Consider the following 18,006-nt stretch of genomic DNA (forward strand, 5'->3'; position numbering starts at 1 on the left):
ACTTCAACTCCCAGAACTCCTCAGCCCGCTTTGCTCTGGGAGTTGAAGTCCACAAGTCTTAAAGTGGGCGCAGTTGGAGACCCCGGCTTTAGATTGCATGGATACCTTATGATTCATTTTTTCCCTTTCCTTCTCTCTCTCTCTCTCTTTCCCTCTCTCCCCCCTTTCCTCTTCTGTTTCGGGTGTTGTATCCGGGGACTGCCCATCACACGAGGAACAGCCTGTTTCCAATCGGACAGTTTTGGTCCGTACTTTCTGTAGCCCCCTAAGATTTGGGGGAGCGGGGAAAGAAACAAAAAAATACCGGTCTCTGCTGGAATTGAAAATCCATTTTTGAACTAGCAGGTGTCTCTCCCACCCCCCACCCACCCACCCCCCAAAATTAAAAAGTCTAGGTGCAGCTTCGCAGGGACCTCTGATGGCAGCTTTTTTCAGTCTGCCTGTTTCCAAACAGGGCAGGAGGCTTCTGGGGGGTGGGGTGGGGGTGGGGATCCTTTGAGGCACTTCAGGGGCATGAAGGAAAGGGGGTCTCCAGGCAACCACTCTTGGTTCCTGGTTGACTTTCACGGTTTAATGGGACCCCTCATCCTACTCCGACTCACGACTGGCCACATCTAAAGTCAGTTTGCAGCATCCTGCCGTCACACGGCCACGTTTTACGGTGGTATTTTTGCAGTAAAGTTGCATCCCTTTGCAGCCCAATTGGTTCACTTAGCAACCACCACAAAAAAATATCATAAAATTGACCCTCATGGGGCAACCTACAGAGCTGTTCGTAACTACGAGGTTTGTGGCATTCCAAAAGCAATGAAGGCCAAAGGGCACAATGGCAGTTCCGGGGCTTTTGAAGATGGGGGTGGTGGTCTTGCCCTTCATTCAGAGCTTCATCTTGGCTTTGGGAGGGGCGCAGAGTCAGACGGCAGTTCACTCTCCGCACGCTGGCCAGGAAGGGGCTGCAAAGCTGCATCCCTCTGCAATAGCAGGGTCTGCATGTTGTAATCAGGGTGGGATGTTAACCGGCTCTTTGAGAGAGCCCAACTTATTTTCTTCAATATTTCCCCCCGCCCCCCACTTAAATTCTTAAACCCACCGGCCTGATGAGAATCTCTGCCCAGGGAGTGGATCGTGACCTGTGTGTGGCAAGCAGCCTCCTTCCCAAAGTTTGTGTGTGGACGACGGGGCAGGGGAATCCTTCCCCACTTGTGCTTTCGAAATTCATCCCCTTTCTTTCCACTTTTTCCTTGCCTGTTTTCCCTGGGGGCGGGGGGGCTGGGGGGGGAACCTGGCTTCTAAACCCCGTGCTTAGCTTCCAAGCTGTCGGTTTTCTAAGAAAGAAGGCAGGGCGGGTTGCTCTTTTGGTTACAGAAATAATAGGTCTTCTTTTTAAACCTGAAAGGAGAGAGAGGGGTTGTAAAAATTGTGTGACTTCTGCCTATCGCAGGTCCTGAAGCGAGGTTGAGGGGAACCTCCCTAAGTTTGGAATGAATTAAATTGTCAGTTTTCCCAAATAATAAATCCAGTCAATTTGCTGGCTCTTTTTGCCGTCTCTCTCTCTCTCTCTCTCTCTCTCTCTCTCTCTCTCTCTCTCTCTCTCTCTCTCAAGAGAAGCCGCCCTGCACGGGAAATTAGAAGTAGATGAAATGCAGTGGGGTTGAGGGGAACGCACCTCTGCTCTTAGGCACTTTTGGGGCTGGGTCGGGGTGTGTGTGTGTGTGTGTGTGTGTGTGTGTGTGTGTGATGCAATGTGTAACAGGCTGGGTGAAAAAAACCCCCACGGCAGGTGAGCGCCTTCTCCATTCAAGAGTGAGGGTGACACAGGTGTGAGGATTAACGCCCTTGGGATGCCACAGGCCTCCCAGACAAGACGAGCTGGCTGGAAAGTTGCCCAGCCAGCCCAGGGGCAGAAAACCCCAATGAAAGGAGCCAAATTCGGGCGAAATTCATCCCGTTACCAGATCCACTAAAGGACACCCACCCCACACCACTGTGCCTTATAGCAAAACATGAAGGGACTCCGCAGCTTTTGAGTTCTGTGGCCTGGGAGAGGCCCCCCCCGCCCAAAAAAAGGAAAGAAAAAATGAAGGGTTTTGAGTAACCCTTGGGGCAAAATTACGACACACCCCCCCCAAAATCATAGAGCAGCAACTAGCTCAGGGATGGGCAACAGCAGCAGCATGGGAATTCTGGGAGTTGAAGTCCACCCATTGTAAAGGGGCTGCAGCTGCTCACCCCTGAACTGCCTTCTACCCCGAATGGTGGATGTCAGCTAGATTTCACATCCAGGCAAGCATTTGCTAGAAATCTCCTGGCTTAAGCGAAGAGTTTGCTTACCTTTGGGGTGCGCTTGTCTTCTCTCAACTGCTCAGCCCAGGATAGCTGTTTTTGATTGGCTCTGCTTCCGCCGAACTCCCCTGCCCCCTCTCCCTTGGCCAGTTCTTAAGACACACACACACCCCAAATATAAAAGCCACCCTCTGCTTGTATGAAGAAAATCAACTCTTACCAATTGTGTGGTTCTTCAGGAACTCAAGTGGGGCAGAGAAGCTGCTTCTACTGCTGTACAAGCTTCACACACACACACACACACAAGTTCCGTTTGGTTCCTGTCCCAGACGCACTCACAATTTGGTGTCCGAGTGAGAAGGAGACAAGCCTGCAGACTGTGCACCCCACAAATTCTTTGCCCAGGCGAGGGGAGGAAGGTCTGCTTTCACCTGCGTCTTACCGACGTGCCCCATAGGGGAAGAAGCGTGGTTTGTGAGTTGCCCGGAGCCACTGAGAGTGAGTGGGCAGCCATATAAATCCCCTCCATAAAACAAATAAAAGAGAATGGAAGGGAAGCGAGGGCCAGCTGCCGGCAGCGTTACGCTCACGGCGTCCTCCCGGCACCACCCCAGCCCTTGACGCAAAAGCTGGCCCAGGAAGTGGGGCGGGGCTGACACCTGTAGCCAGCGGTCTTTGCATTAACGCCCCCGTCTCCCTTGCTCATCTTCCCCTGCTAATAGTCGTACCTCTGACTTTAGCTGTTAATGTTCCCTGCGTGTGTCTTTCACGTTTGTCGCTTGCACACCTCCTGCAACTGTTTTTGGGCAAGTGAAAATTGTTTTTGATTCCTCTCCTTTGTTAAAAAATCAAATAAAATTCCCTTCCTCCTCCTTTTCTTCCTTTGAAAATCGAACCGTTACCGCCCTGGTATCTGCTGCGGTCTGAGAATCCCAGCGGCATCCTTGATGGTTGAAAACTGGTCTAAAAAACCCCAAGTTAAAAACATCAGCGGGTTTAAAAGTCACTTCTCAAAGCTGAAGAAAGGAGGAGGAGGAGGAGGAGGAGGAGGGGGCAAGTGGAGCCTTCTTCAGTTCTGGGACCTTTACTCGTTTCCCTTAACTGAGCCTTCCCTGGCCCAGATACAGGGGAGCCTTCGCTCCCGGAATCCCCCGGCCTCGGCGGCCTTTCCCGACCCTTTCGGAATCGAAAGGCCTCCTTGGGGGAAGACCTGAGCCCTGGCAGTTCAGTTTGCTTTAAAAGCAGTCGTGAGGTTTGTGGCAAAGACGACGGCTCGCCTTGGCACAGTTTCACTTCTTCTGGCTGTCAGGGGGTGAATTCTGTCCCGGCTCCCGTTTCTTAGCCGTTGCAAATGATTTGAAGGTGATGCTGCGTCCCTTGGTCCAGACATGCTCCGATTAAACCTGGTCTTCCCTTCTTCTTCTTCTTCTTCTTCTTTTCCCCTTCCCCCTTTCCGTTGGCTGCGGCCCTTCCTTTTTACAGGCATTGCCACCTGGTGCCCTTCAACCTTTACCAAAGAGGCCAGCACTTGAAAAAAACAACGGTGCCACCACAGTCTTCAGCCCAAGCGTTTTTCACTACCAGCAGGCCCTTGCCAACATGCAGTTGCAACAGCCTGCCTTTATCCCAACAGGTAGGTGCCTTGGCTCGGCCTCTTGGCTCTCCTCTCCGTGCACGGGTTGACCCCCACCTCCTCCGGGGCCCCTGGGTGACCCCCCCCAAGAGCCTGCTCTCTGCCCGGCTTTCGCCCAGAGCGGCAGCTGCGCATGAGTTCCCTCCCTGCTGTGAGCCTTCTCCGGTTTGCCGGTGCCGCCTGAGCCAGAGGTGTCCAGGGAGGAGGAGGGGGGGCGGGAGGAGGCCGAAAGGCGGGACTTCCTCTCTCTCTCCCGCTGCCTTCCAAGAATCTTAGGCCTGAGACAGTTTCCCAGTGGAATGAATTGGGAAACGGCAAGGATTCCATTGGGAAGTGTGGCCGGCCACGGGTGCCACCTTTCTTTTCAACCCCTTGGCCTTCCTCAAGGAGCTTCTTGCGTAACTCATCTCCCCTGCTGTGAATAAACATCACAGGCAGGCCTGTTCCCCCCCGCCCATTTTTGATAGCCACCCTTCTCTCTCTTCCCTCCCTCCCAGCCAGGGAAAAGCCTCCCCTGCAGCTAGAAGCCCAAGGTGTGAACTCTGCTCTTCACCAAAGATTCAGGTGTTCCACCGGGTTTTTTTTTTGTGCGTGTGTGTGCAGCTAGCGTATAAAATGTGGCCGGTCGAACCTCTCCAACTGTTAAGATAAGACCTTTGCCGGTGCGCCAACGATGCCAGCCTGGCTAGCAGATGGGGGCACCCACCCTCCCTTCGCCTCCCTTGGGGACGTGTCTCCCACTCGCAGCCTGCCTGCAGAACTGCCAAAACGTTTTGTAAGCTTGCAGAATCGGTTCTGAATGGAGCAGGGATTCAGGGGACGGATTCAAAAGCCAGCCGCTGCGTCAAATCCCAAGCGTATGTTTTCCCCCTCTGGGCCACAGCGCTAACGTTTAAACGGTTGAGTTGCTGTCGGATCCGAGTTCAGCGTGGGCATCGCTGTGGGCACTGCCTTGCCTAGAGAAACCACCCCCCCACCCCGAAAAATAATAGTATTACTCAGAATGTGTGCCTGTTAACACACGGACGGCTTCACTAACTAAATATCCCTTCTGTTCATCTTTTCCACGCTTCACTGCATGACGTGCAGGGTCTGTGCTGTGCATGGCACCCGCAGCAAACGTTGGTAGGTTTTTCTCCACCACCTTTTCCTAACACAAACAAGGCCTTTGGATCGGGGCGGGGAGGTCACTGGTGGGGAGGGACGGAGGGAAGGAAGGAGGAGAGCGGGAAGGGTGTGTGAGGGTGTGGGGGTGTGCGTGCGTGCCCAGCAGTGTCTCACGATATGCCTGGCTGAAAATTCATTGTCCCTGTAAAGTCTGAAATGGTTGTGCTCTTCCACATCTCTTAAGAGTGTGGCAAGCGCGGTGATGGAATCCGTGGAACCGAGCTTAGGCGAGGGTTAAAAATCGCCCCTCTTCCCTCGTGGTTTCCCTCCGGCCGTGTCTCCGTGGTCCCTTCTCGTCTCTCCTACTTGCCTTGGTCCAACCCTTAAAAGCTGGCACGGTGTCATCAAATCCATTCCACGATCCTTGCCCTTGGACCCTTGCCGACATCTCCAGGTAGCCCGGTCCGATGGGCTATGTAGTGCTGTGATGTCAGGCCGTCTCTGATGCGATTCTGGATGGACGACAGCCATCCTGGGTCTTCATCCAGAAAGGAGCAGGAGGCAGAAAGGAGAAACTGGGCTAACTCAGAGGGGGTGTTAAGAGCAGGGGCGCTTGGTGCGTTCCCTTGCCCGTTTGATAATTTAGGATTCTCGGAGATATTTCCACTCCTGTCAGAGTTCACTCTTATTTCACTTGCTTTACCGGGAAAATATTTGGTGGAGGGGCTGCCTGAGGAGTCAACCTGCAAAAGGATGAATTTCTAGCACTTCTGCTGGTTCTGTAAGCGAGAGCTTTGCTCAAGCCATCCTTTGGGGAACACGATTCATGAACAGCCGCTGTTTCCTTCATGTCGGTCTGTTTGCTTTTAGTGCAGCCTTCCCACCCCCCCTTGAGTATTTTGTTTCTCCTTGGCCAGGGGTCAGCAATCCATGGCTCTGGAGCCACATGTGGCTCCCTCTCGCCGGTCGGCTCCCAGGTAGATAGGGCTTTCAGATAGGGCAAGTAGAGGAAAAAGGATGCTGCGCTAGGAGGAGACTCTATGGTAGGGGAACCGGGCTTCCGGTTGGCTCCAGAATTGAACGGGGGCTTCCAGTGAGGACCTTTGTGGCTCTTGGAGTGTTTAAGGTTGCTGCCCCCTGCCCTTGACCAGCCTTGATGGGGGAGAACAGAAGTTGACAAGGTCAACACAGTGCAAGATTGGGTTGTTGGATGGAGCTTTCTTCCTCCAGCCCACAAGGGGCATGTGAGTGGATTGAACCCGCAGGGACTAGCCCTTGCTAACATTATAAACCAGTTCCAGGGGGGGTTGGGGAGATTTTGGGGGGGGGGTGTTATGTCCCTCCAACCCAACCTGGGATAAGCAGTAATTTGGTGAAGGTGAGGTTCCAGGACGCCCAGCCTCCTTTTAGAGTGTTAGGCTGGCTTGTGGCGGCGACCTGATCTTTGCTCCTTGGGATAGGACAGGGGTCGGCAACCTTAAACGCTCAAAAGAGCCCCAAAGGTCCTAACCGAAACCCGTATCGATTGTGGAGCCGAGTCGCAGCCGAGGGAGGAAGGAGCCACGTGCGTCTCTAAAGCTGCAGGTTGCTGGCCCTTGGGGTAGGAGGTGGGCCTTTCAGTGGGCTACTGGAGCTGTCAGCCGAGGGGCCTCCTGGGACCCCAAAAACCGACCCTACCATAGGTGTTCTCCTTCACCCTTCAGACCCCTGCGGGGTGAGAGAGAGAGGGGGGGGGACTCAAGGTTTGGGCTTCGTCCCTCTCAGGACCCCCCTTTCCTTGGTCTCCCCCAATTGCAGCCCTCCTTACGCCTTACCTTAAACACACACACACACACACGCACACACACACACACACACACAGGGACCAAACGCCCAGGGTCCATTAAAATCCGCAGGCCCCTCGTAGTCTTCCCGTTAATTACTTGGCTCCCTGTTATTTTTTGCTCTTTCCTAAAGGTGTTACAGGCATGGGGGTTTTTTTTCACCCACACACCCCTCCTATATTCTGCTTCTGGGAGAAATTGGGGTGGGGGCGCCAAGGGGAGGCACCCGTCCCCGGAAGCCCCTTGGGACAGAACCAGCAGAAGTTGGGCCTGGGGCAGCTGGAAAGGGTGTAAAGGACCCTCCCTCACAAGTCAACTGGGCACTCCTGTTTTCCAAGACCGGGTTGGTTGCCGACCACAGAACAGCTTATCTTGGCCCCCTCCCTGCCCCCCCCCCAGAGAAAACGTGGTTTGGCTCCTCCTTCCTTCTCCATCCCCCCCGTTGGAAATTTCGATCATCGTGCCCCCCCCCCGAGTCTTCTATACATCGTTGTTCTGCTTATAAATGTGTTACTGAGTGTTGAGAATATTTTTGGTTTTTCCCCCCTTAATTATAATTGTAATTGGCTTTTTCCCCTTTTTTTCTCTTTATTACTTTCCTTGTTCTCTCCCTCCCACCCCTCTTCCCCGATACTCTTTTCTTCCCTTTTCTTTTTCCCCCTTTTTTTGCATCGCTCTGTGGGTTGCATGCCTCTTCCTGGTGTCTTCCCTCCATGACGTCACCGTGGCTTGTTGCTGTGACTCCCGACACGCCCCCCCCACCGCGGTCCATAAACGCTCCGCTCCACCCTCCTGTTTTGTTGCTTCCACTGAAAAAGTTCCCATGATGCACGGTGCTACGCCCACCACTGTTTCCGCAGCAACTACACCCGCCACCAGCGTTCCTTTCGCTGCAACAGCCAATCAGGTTTGCCCCCCTTTCGATAGCTTTTTTTTTTTTTCGCGGGGGTCGGTGGGGCCAGGAGGCGGCCCATGTGCCGCGTTGGGGGGGGTGTCACGTTAGAGAGGTGGGGACGGCGGAGGGTGCTGGCCAAACCCAGCTTGGTCGGAGGGGGGCGCTGTTCATGGGGATGCCCTTGTTGAGGCCGCTGGACCGGTCTGGAAACTCTCCTGGCAGGCGAGGGGTGCGCTGGGTTCCCCTAACCTTCCTGCGCCCCCACTCTCTCTCTAGGAGCCTTGAAAGGGGAGGCCTGCGCCCCAGGAAGGAGGACAGGTCCTCTGCCATGGGGCTCCAGGCCTTCCTCGGGTGGGGGGGGTGGGGGGGGTGAGGTGGTGGTCAATTTTGAAGCAAGGGAGCAGGAAGTGCCAGGGATCCAGAAGCATCACCCTTCCACGCCAGCCTTCCCCTAACCAGGTGTGCTGCGGGAGCAGCTCCCAGACCAGGCAGGCTTGGAGCAGCTGCTCAGCCCATTCGGGGACCCCGCTTTGTAACGGGGAACGGGGGGGGGCTCAAGTTGGAGGAAGAGGAGAGATTCCTGCCCGCTCATCGGTTGAGGCTGGAGTCCCTCCCTCCCTCCCTCCCTCCCTCCCCACCTCAGGAGAAGGAAATGGAGTCCCAGCATGGCTCACAAGAGGAAAGAGGGGGGGCTCTCCCCCAACCCCCCAGTCCCTTGCCTCCGTTCATATCTTTCTTTAAAAAAATGCAGCGGGCTCCTTCCAACCTTTCCCAGCCGGTTGCTCTGCTCCTGGGAGGCAGGTCTTGCAATTGGAGGGGAGGGGGCGCTCCTTCCAGGCCTTTGCCAGGACAGGAAACCTAATTAACACCCCCATCCACCCCCAACCCCTGTAAGAATTGACCTGAAAGAGACACGGTGCCAAGCCCCGGACTTGGGGCCATGCAAAACATATTGACGGGGGAACGATCAGCCCACAACTCATAACCAGCTTTCCCGGGGTTGGGGTGGGGGTTGCGTTAAGTGCCCCCCACCCCGGCCGGCAGCCTGCCAAACGTGTTGCTCTGAAGCAACAATGTGGAAGGAAAGGGAAGAGGGGCTAAATCCGTGAAGTCTCCCCGGTGTGTTTTCAACTCGTTTAAATGGCACTTTAAGACGAGGCTTCCCAGCACCGGCACCTTCCTGGCCCTGGTTGTGCCGTGGAGCTGTGAGCAAAGCTCTCTGAATCTCTCCTGGGGAGGGAAGGAGGAATTGAGCACCAGGGCAGAGGGAGGGGGCCCTGAAATGGCGGCGGCTTCTGTATCGAATCTTCCTGAAACCACCTGGCACCATCCACGCTGTGTGGCCCGGGCAGGGGTCCCTCGGCTTCGACCCCTCGAAGAAGGGAAGACGTCAGCTCCCAGAATTCCATGGCCGGCTGCTGAATTCTGGGAGATGAAGTCCCCACCCGGCCCCAATCTTCAAAATGGAGAAACCGTGCGTTCCAGGGGAGCTTCCTTCAAGGGTGGGGTTTGGGTCCCCCAAAGGCCCACAAGCCCCCTCCCCTCCTCTCTTTCCCAGCCCTCTAAAGGCAGCCGCTTGCGCGTGAATCCTTGAGGGCAGAGTGGCATCCCAGGCATGAGGATGTCCCCGGTGGTGGTCGCAAATGGGAGGATTGGCACTGTGACCCTAACACCCCCACACACACACACCCGGGGTTGCTTACCTCCCCTGTGCCCCCTCCCCCCCCCCGAGCGACCTGCCTTAGAATTCCTGGTGGGAATTGGAAGCTTAGCGGGCGAGCGTTAACACCGCCCCCCCCCTCCCCAGGCACGTTTTGATGCCCTTCCCTTCCTCTTCCGTTTCACTGCAGATCTCCCAGTTATCAGTCGATGAGCTGAACAGCAGCATGTTTGTGTCCCAGATGTAGAAGCCGCACCACAGTAAGTTACGCTCCAGTGGTGTTTGTCGGCGTGACTTCTTGCCCGCCTTTGCCCAAGGGTCTCCGTTGTCACTTGTCTTCTCTTCTCCCCTCTTTCCCCAGAGTCCTGTCAGCATCCCGGAGAGAGAACGGTGGCACCCCCCCCCCGTGCGTCGTGTTTCCTCCTCCTCCCTCCTGGCAGGAAGCTCAAGTGGGCTCTCTGCTTTCTGCCCCCTCTCCCTTCTCTCCGGCATCGGCAGTAAGCCTGCGGCAACGTCCATGTTAACCAAAAACTGATCTGTGGGAATGTCAAAACGATTTTTTTTTTAAAAAAAGCACTATATATATATATATATATATATATATATATACAAAAGCACTATATATATATATATATATATACACACACAAACATATATACACACACACACACACAAAGATTAAGAAAGCAGTGCTCTGTTATATGAGACATAGAAGTAGAGAACTATAAAATAGACTTTTATAACACCTTACTTTAACACACTTTTTAAAAAGTGGGTTTTGGGGTTTTTTGGGGTTTTTTTTTCCTCCTGTCTACCATCAAGGCAAAAAGTGCTCTTGCACAGTGGACTTAAACTAGGTTAATCGTTCTATCGTCAATGGATAAATGTTCGTCTGTTTTTCAAAGTGTTATCTTAATGTTTTGTTTACATCCTAGTCTTATATTGACTTTATTTGGAGAGACGGAAAAAAAAAAGTTGTACGTCATTATCCAGTATATTCCGCACCGTTTGTTTCACGATTATGATATCTTAGCATTTTCATAGATGACCGTTGTTATCAATTTCCCTTTTCCTCTCCCCCCTTTTTGAAACCATATGCTATAAAGGTTACAACGGGAAACAGGGAGGCCTTGCTTTTTTTAAAAAAAAAAAGGTAAACGGAAAATCTGAAGATATTCAGACGGTTGTAGGTAGATTTCTGATCAATTTCTGATTAGGTTGGTTTCTAAACATTGCAAGTAATGCAAAAGAAAAAAGAGAAAAAAAAACCCTCCCACTTGTCCAAAAACGGGCCAGAAAGTAAAATGGATGAGGGACTAAATGCTGAAGAATTTTCACTGGAGGGCAGGAAGTATTGGCAAGAGAAAAAATGTCTCAGTTTTCAGTTACTATTTTTTGCAGTATGTGGCCCTCGACTTCTTAATCCTTCAGTGACTAGGTTTTAAAGAAATCATGTTGAAGTTGATTCTTTTTTAAAAAAAAGAAGTGGTGGGTTGTTGTTTTTTTTGCTTTTTTACCCTCAAAATCCAAGTTAATCTGTAATATATACAGAATAAAAAGAGAAACATCCTTTCAAACACGCATAACCCAACCCTGTATCTTAGATCAGATAAGTAGCGCCAAACAGATGCCTCCGTTCTTAGCTTCTTCTCTTGCCAATAATAATGTTAATTAATTAAAGGGCACTTAGAAAACCTACGCATGGACAGCGTTTCCATCTGTCAATTGCCAAAGGCCGCGTTGCTTGGAACCGCCTGTGTATTGCGCCAATACATTATATCATCCCAGGTTCTTGGGAAGATCTGGGTGGATATGAAGGCCAACCCCAGCTAAAGAGCTGGCAGCTGCGATTTCACATCGCTGTGTATATAATAATAATTTCCTGGCCTCCAATCATGTAGAGAAACAAAACAAGTCTTAACAGCTTTCCCAGAAATTTTCATATTTTTTTTTCTTCCTTCAAATAGGTTAACACTTTCCTGTCTGTAAGCCACTAATTTAGGATTTAGGGTCAGCAGGTAAATTCTGGATGCATTAGCCCTCGGAGCCGGCTCATTTTAATTCGTTGAGTTTGGCATCTCCATGCAAATTGTTGGGTGAAGAATCAGCTGGTGTTCAGTTCTGAAACACGAGAGTCTGTGGCCGTTTTTACTTTTGGGGGGTTAATCAAGGGTGTCCAACCTTGGCCACTTTAAGACCCGTGGGCTTCAATTCCCGAAATTCTCCATCTCTCCCAGGCTGAGGAATTCTGGGAGTTAAAGTCCACAGGTTGGACGCCCCTGGTGTAAGTTGAGATACGCCTTTCCAAAATTGGAACCCCATGAAATCCAGAAACAAGGACATCTTGGATGACACCCCTGATGGATGGAAACCAGCCTCTGGAAAACTAAGCCCTCTAAGTGCTGCTTCAAAGGCCTACCGAAATATTCATCCAGCCCCTTGAATTTGGCACCCTGGCCCGTCTGAATGTCCTTCGGGTGGCAGGCTTCCTGTTTCCTGGCTTCGTAACCGAGTTAATGGAGAAAAACAGGATTTGAATACTCCTTAGGTGCAGATAGTTGTATATTTTAAAGATGGTGGTGGCGATGATAATGATGATATGGGATTTGCACAAACCTGTGGCAGTGCCTCTACAGAAAACATCCCTGAACTCTAGTTGGGAAGATTCAGACACATTCACACACACGCACGCACTTGTGTACAAACGCCGGTGTTAGCATTACACTCTTCAAGCAAGGAGGCAGGGCATCCGTCCGTCGCTCAGTGTGACGGAGAGGGAGATTTGGGTAATCTTGTCACTTCGATGTAACTCACTCTCCCTCCGGTTTTCTCCGAATGATGTTGAGAAGCAAAAATACATATATATATAGAGAGAGAATTCTTGCATAGATCTGCACGGAATGTAAGCCTGACACATTTTCCGCAGCATTCAGTTTCACAGCTTTTAAAAGTGCTCAGAAAACAGAACGTCAGGGGTGCAATCTCTTCGTCTTTCTTTTTCTTTTTCCTCCTCCTCTTTTTTTTGGGGGGAGAGGGAGGGCAAAACGTAGGAGCCAAAAAAAGGAAAAAGATAAGTAGGAAAGTTTGACTCCTGATTGTTTTTATCAAAGTGTCCTGTAACCTGTTGGGAAATGTTGCACTTCTGCAACAGACATTGAAACTGATCATACGACCACATACATGGCACGTCTCACACGCACGCACACAAACACACACACACACACACACACGCTATATATATATATATGGAGATCCAGTGATAGGTGTGTCAGGGTAACTTTTCTAGGTGCCACAATAATTTTTTTTCTTGTTTCTTAATATCAACTTTTGCAAATTTAGTCTTACATTGTAAGAAGGGGGGGGTGAGTTTTGAGGAAGAAAAACGGGACAAAAAAAAAAAGCAAAACGCAAAGCTTGAAGCTTTGGAAACTTCACCAAATTTTAACCCGAGGGTGGGACTAGAAATGCCATTTGTGAGGGTAGCACTATTAAAAAGATTGTTTGTGCAATGACTTCTTTATTCAAGGAAGAAAGAAAAAAAAAAAAAAAAACACAGTCGGCAGACTATAAATTCCTTAGGAGCTGCATTCTGTCTACAAAGTCGCTGAGCTATTTGGTGACTCTAAATCAAATCTCCCGAACCAGGATTCAGGTGTGAACTTGATTCCAGGGATTTTCTATAAAGATTGTTCAAATCTGTGTGAGAGTTTTAAAAAAAACAAAACCGGCGCAGGTGGACCCAAGCCTGTGTGTTCCTTTTTAATTTTAATTTTAATTTATCCAAAGTTCTTTCTCTCAAAAGGATGCGTGTGGTTTATCGATTGGTGTACGTGTGGCCATTTTCTCTCAGCCTTATGCAAATAATATGCAAGAAATGCAGAAACTTGAATAAAACGGGTCATTGCAGAGGGAAAACGGAAAACGCTGATTGGTCGTTTTTGAGGGGGGAAATTTGTTAGCCATTCCATGAAAGAAAGAAAGAAAGGAAGAAAGGAAGGAAAAAAGAAAAGAAAAAAAGATATGTTCCGAAACCTTGAACATAACATGCACAAAAACAGAAGAGGGTTTTAGAAGTCGGTGGATCTGTAAAATTACGATTCTTATCTTAAAAGTACAGTGTTCTGATGGATTAGATTATTTTTTTCATAATCAACCCCGTTTGGTTTGTTCGGTTTTTTTTTTTTTTTACAAAAATTGTTTAGCATAAAGGGATTTTTTTTTTTTTTTTTTGGTAAAGTGGTGTGATTTTTGCAATACTGTGTGAAATTCCTCTCCCCACCCACCCCAGTTCCCAGAGGCAGCCTACCCCAGGATAGCGTTCTGCCCCAGTTTCAGCTCCTTGCAAGAGATCAGATCCCTTGGCGTCTTGGCCTGGCCAAGGGCTCTCCGGATTCCTTCCGCCCTCTGTATTTTCCAATCGGGCTAGTCAGTGACTTCTGAATGACTAGAGTGACTTGGCTTGGAGAGTAAACAGCTGTTGCCTTGAGCAAGATATTGGAGCCATGATGTTTTTCTCCTAGAGTAAGGCATGGGGTGGTGGGAGAAGAGTCCATGGGAGCTTGTTATTGCTAAGGAGGGTAGAAAACCTTAGAAATCAGGTTTATTCCCTCTTTTGAAGGGGTTTTGCAGAGAAGCCACGGCCATGCGAAGGGTGGGGATTTTGGTGCGATCCTATGCATGCTTACTCCCCCCAAAATCTCAGCCTTTCTCTGGCACGCTCTGCTCCCCAAGTTTTAAGGTTGCAGGCTTGCAATCCTGGCTTGTCAAAGTGACCCTTTTTACCCACTAGATCAGAGGTCTCCGAACTTGGGACCGTTTAAGACTTGTGGACTTCAACTCCCAGAATTCCCCAGCCACCATAGCATAGCCGGTTGGGAGTTGAAGTCCACAAATCTTAAAGTTGCCAAGGTTGGAGTCCCCTGCACTGGATCGATAGAGAAACAGAGTGATATATGTTAAATGTTGGGAAGTCTCACCGATGGGCAAAAGGCAGGCTGGCCTCCTGTTGATCTCAAACCGATTACTTAATACAGGAGCGATCTCTAGGACACGTTAATACACAAAAGTTTTTAAAACTGGAGTTTCTTCCCTTCTCCCCCCCCCCCCCGTTTCTTGTTTCTTTTTTAAATCCGTAATACATTTCACTGACAACTAAAAAAAAGTGAAATATATGAGGAAAAGTCTTAAATTTCCCCTTCCTCCTGAAAGGATGTACCGAAATTATTTTTACCACGTTGCCTGATCAGGCCTTAGAATATATTGTATGTTTAAGACTGTAGTAATTTTTTTAAGGAAAAGATACCTATTATTAGTTGATAGCCTGAAAATAATTGTAAATAGAATTTAAAAGGCGTTGTTAATAGGCTACAACAAGTTAATTCATGTTGCATTACTTTCCATTTATTTTATTGTTCGTTTTAACAGATTTTATTACTGCTTTCATATATATATATTTATATATGCACACATATGTGCATGTATACATATATAAATATATAATCTTTAGTAACTAATGAATTTAATTTTTGAAGGAGAGTTAGAGAATGTTAAGATTTTTAAATACATGTATTCAACTCTTTTAGTTATGTTCTAAAAACAAAAACACTGAAGCGCATGCCAAGATAATAGAAAACAAAAATACAGTCCATAATTAGTTTGTATAGTTTACAGTTTAAGAACAAACGGAAGAATTAACTTTGTATGTAACTCCTTACAATGATAGATTCATTGTTAACTAATTATAATTAAGTTGTTGTTGCTATGGCAACAAAACTACAACATGGCTACCTTTGTATACATTATTTGTGAAATTTTCACATGTAAATTTTAAAAAAAAAGTAATGTGTAACAGTATGGGTTTGTTTAAGGTACAGTTCAATACTGTCGGAGAAATATATGACTGAATATTTTTAAAATCCCAAAGTCCCATGTGAACGCTGGATTTGTGTCTTTGATGTCACTTTTTCAGTCAAAAGTTTACAACACATGGATTTAAAGTCAGGTTTTATAGCTTGTAGAAATTGTTGTGTGGGTTGGGTTATTCCACAGTATTTTTCTCTTGGTGATAGAAATTAGAGAGAGGGTTGACACAATTTAGTGTTCAAAATAGTAAGTATTTTGAAAAACGGAATGACGAATTTGGTCAACAGATTCCCAGGAAGGTCCAAACAAAATCAAGGGAACATAGTATTCTGCAAAATTGAGACCTTGCTTTCGGTTGGACTTGATATCGTTAAATCTGCACTGAATTTTGCAACAGTTGCCTTTTTTTGGGTCCCTTTGTGAGGGATTTCCCTAATGAGAAACCAACTGATTTTTCCCATCCCTGACATTTTAAAAACCATCCGTCTAAAAAAAATCATGTTCTCTAAGCCCATGAAATAATGATGTCCAAATTAGGACCAGGAAAGAAAGACAAATTATATTTTTATTTATAAGCAGAGTAAAATATGTATGACCACACACACACACACACATACACACCAAAAAAATACTGTGGAATAACTCTGTGACAGTGTTGAAGAAACCAATATGCTGCAGTTAAACTGATTCAGTTGGTGTACGAATGTGTGAGAGACGTTTTTTGCACTTATGTACATAGTCCACGAAAGAAATCCTTGGAACTTATTTTGAATATATTAAAAAAAAAAAAGGTCTGTAATAATACAAGGTAAAGTTTGTAAAAGAGATTACTAAGGCTTTGAAAAGGAAGAGATTTTTTGCTATAAAACTTATCTGAACGCATGAAGTTGCTTTGCTGTTCTCCAAGCTTTGTAGTTTGCCATATAGTTTGTAATACAGCGGACTGGTCACTTCAACCTGCAGCTCAGAAGAAAAACTCCATCTGGGAAACACATACTTGACTTCCAAATCAGGGTCACCCGCAAAGGTTCTTCAAGGTTCTTCTAGCCACCCCTTTGGGCCTTCCGAGAGAAGAGCCTGCTCCAGGGGGGAGCCCCCCCGCCACCATTGGTCAACTGGATCTCTATCCATGCTGCCTCGCCTGCTTCACCCTTCAGTCCAAATTGTGAGCCTGCCCAGGTCCAGTAGGGTCATGCTGGCTGAGGGATTCCGGGAGTTGAAGTCCACAAAGTCTTAAAAGTTGCCAAATCTGGAGACCCCTGGCCTAGAGAGCAGAGGGTCTCTTCCTAACCACCGAGGTCCTGAGAATGGCTTTGCACAGAGTATGGAGGTGAGGGAGTTGAACCCAAAAGCCAGGTCCAGTTTTGAAGACAAGGGAACCTGTGCGTAGGCTTGTCACAATCTTTGAATAGAATAGAATCACAGAGTTGGGAGGGAAACTTAGGCAGGAAACCCGACATCAGACAAATGGTTGTCCAACATCTTCTTAAAAACTTCCAGTGTTGGAGCATTCACAACTTCTGGAGGCAAGTTGTTCCACTGGTTAATTGTTCTCTGTCAGGAAATTTCTCCTTAGTTCTAAGTTGCTTCCGAGATCGATGCCACAAGAAAATGTGCATTTTTTTTTCTGTGTGGATGTGCATCGTGTTATCTGTAAACAAGCGCAGACGAGTATCAACTGTAAGCTCAGATGCATGTGCTAGCCAAAAATGGATAGATGACAATGGACTTAACCCAGTTTTAAAATGAAAAAGCGCCCCAAACGAGGGATTGGAGAGAGGAAGAGAGAAAAAGTTAAACCTTGGTCAAGCTGAGATGAATTAAGACTTTACATGTGAGTTGGGCGGCTATATAACCTAGTTTAATATATGATAAAATAGATAAACGTGCCATTGAGCCCTCCTTGCCAACGCCCAATATTAACCTCAGCACCAGGCTTTAAAAGTTCAAGAAACTTTGGCCAACCTGACGTCCTCCAGTTGGGTTGACTGTCAACATTCAGAAGCGGGGCTGGTTGGGGAGTGACGGAGAAGAACTAAAGGGCCACCTAGTCAGAGGAGGACAAGCGTCTTCTTAAGGCCTCTTCCCCCAACCAAAGGCCCATCTGAAGGTCCCCGGGTTGGGGAAAGGGGTCTCTTTGGGGGGGGGTGTCCTTTGATTGTAAGTGGGGGGAAGAAACTCGTCTCTCGTAGCCCCCTCCTCCCAGCCGGCCAGCCCAGGAAACCTTTGCTGGTGACCCTCGTAGCCCCGTGTCCTACAGTTGGAAGCTTCGTGCCTTCCAGAGAAGGCCATTGGAAACGCAAAACAATCCCCCAAACGGCCAACCGATAGTAAGGATTGAAATGTCAAACAAAAAAAACACAAAAAAGTGGTCTTTTTTCCAAACACACAACAGAGGGAAATCACCTGACGTAGAATTTACATGGTTTCAGATCTTTGTTACTGTACACAGATGCTATTTGATAGTTGTGGAAGCCAAATGATTTTGTTGCCATGGCTCTCGGTGTCCAAACAGCTGAGGGGACGACTTCTTCTCTCTCGTCTTAACGTGGGAAGGGGATTTCTGTCCAACTGGGCTTCGTTTTCTAGCCACTGGGACCAAAAGTAAAACCTTCCAAAATTCAGAATGCCAAAATGACCGGTTATTGTGGGTGATGGTGGTTGGTTTTTGTTTTTTTCTTTTTTTTTCTTTTAAAGGAAGGCAAGATTTTAGTGCAGAAATGTGAATTCTGCTACAAAGAAA

At 48.4% G+C, this 18,006-nt stretch overlaps 1 protein-coding gene across 4 annotated transcripts in view; it reads left to right on the top strand.

Annotated features, from left to right (window-relative positions):
* Positions 1–18,006, top strand: part of MBNL3 (muscleblind like splicing regulator 3) — a 54,954-nt gene that overhangs the window by 34,151 nt on the left and 2,797 nt on the right. Inside the window, exons 6-10 of one of the 4 annotated variants that reach the window (XM_026716702.2) lie at positions 3,766–3,916; positions 5,006–5,041; positions 7,665–7,753; positions 9,592–9,661; positions 9,763–10,077. In XM_026716702.2, coding sequence (XP_026572487.1) covers positions 3,766–3,916; positions 5,006–5,041; positions 7,665–7,753; positions 9,592–9,648 — 333 coding nt within the window. In that variant the 3' untranslated portion in view covers positions 9,649–9,661; positions 9,763–10,077. Of the gene's footprint in view, positions 1–3,765; positions 3,917–5,005; positions 5,042–7,664; positions 7,754–9,591; positions 9,662–9,762; positions 10,078–18,006 lie in introns of those variants that run through there. The other 3 variants (XM_087940824.1, XM_026716703.2, XM_087940825.1) reach the window with 3 other exon arrangements.

The sequence above is a fragment of the Pseudonaja textilis genome, chromosome 12 (assembly GCF_049901715.1).
Source record: "Pseudonaja textilis isolate UNSWEBS1 chromosome 12, rPseTex1.2, whole genome shotgun sequence".
NCBI lineage: Eukaryota > Metazoa > Chordata > Lepidosauria > Squamata > Elapidae > Pseudonaja > Pseudonaja textilis.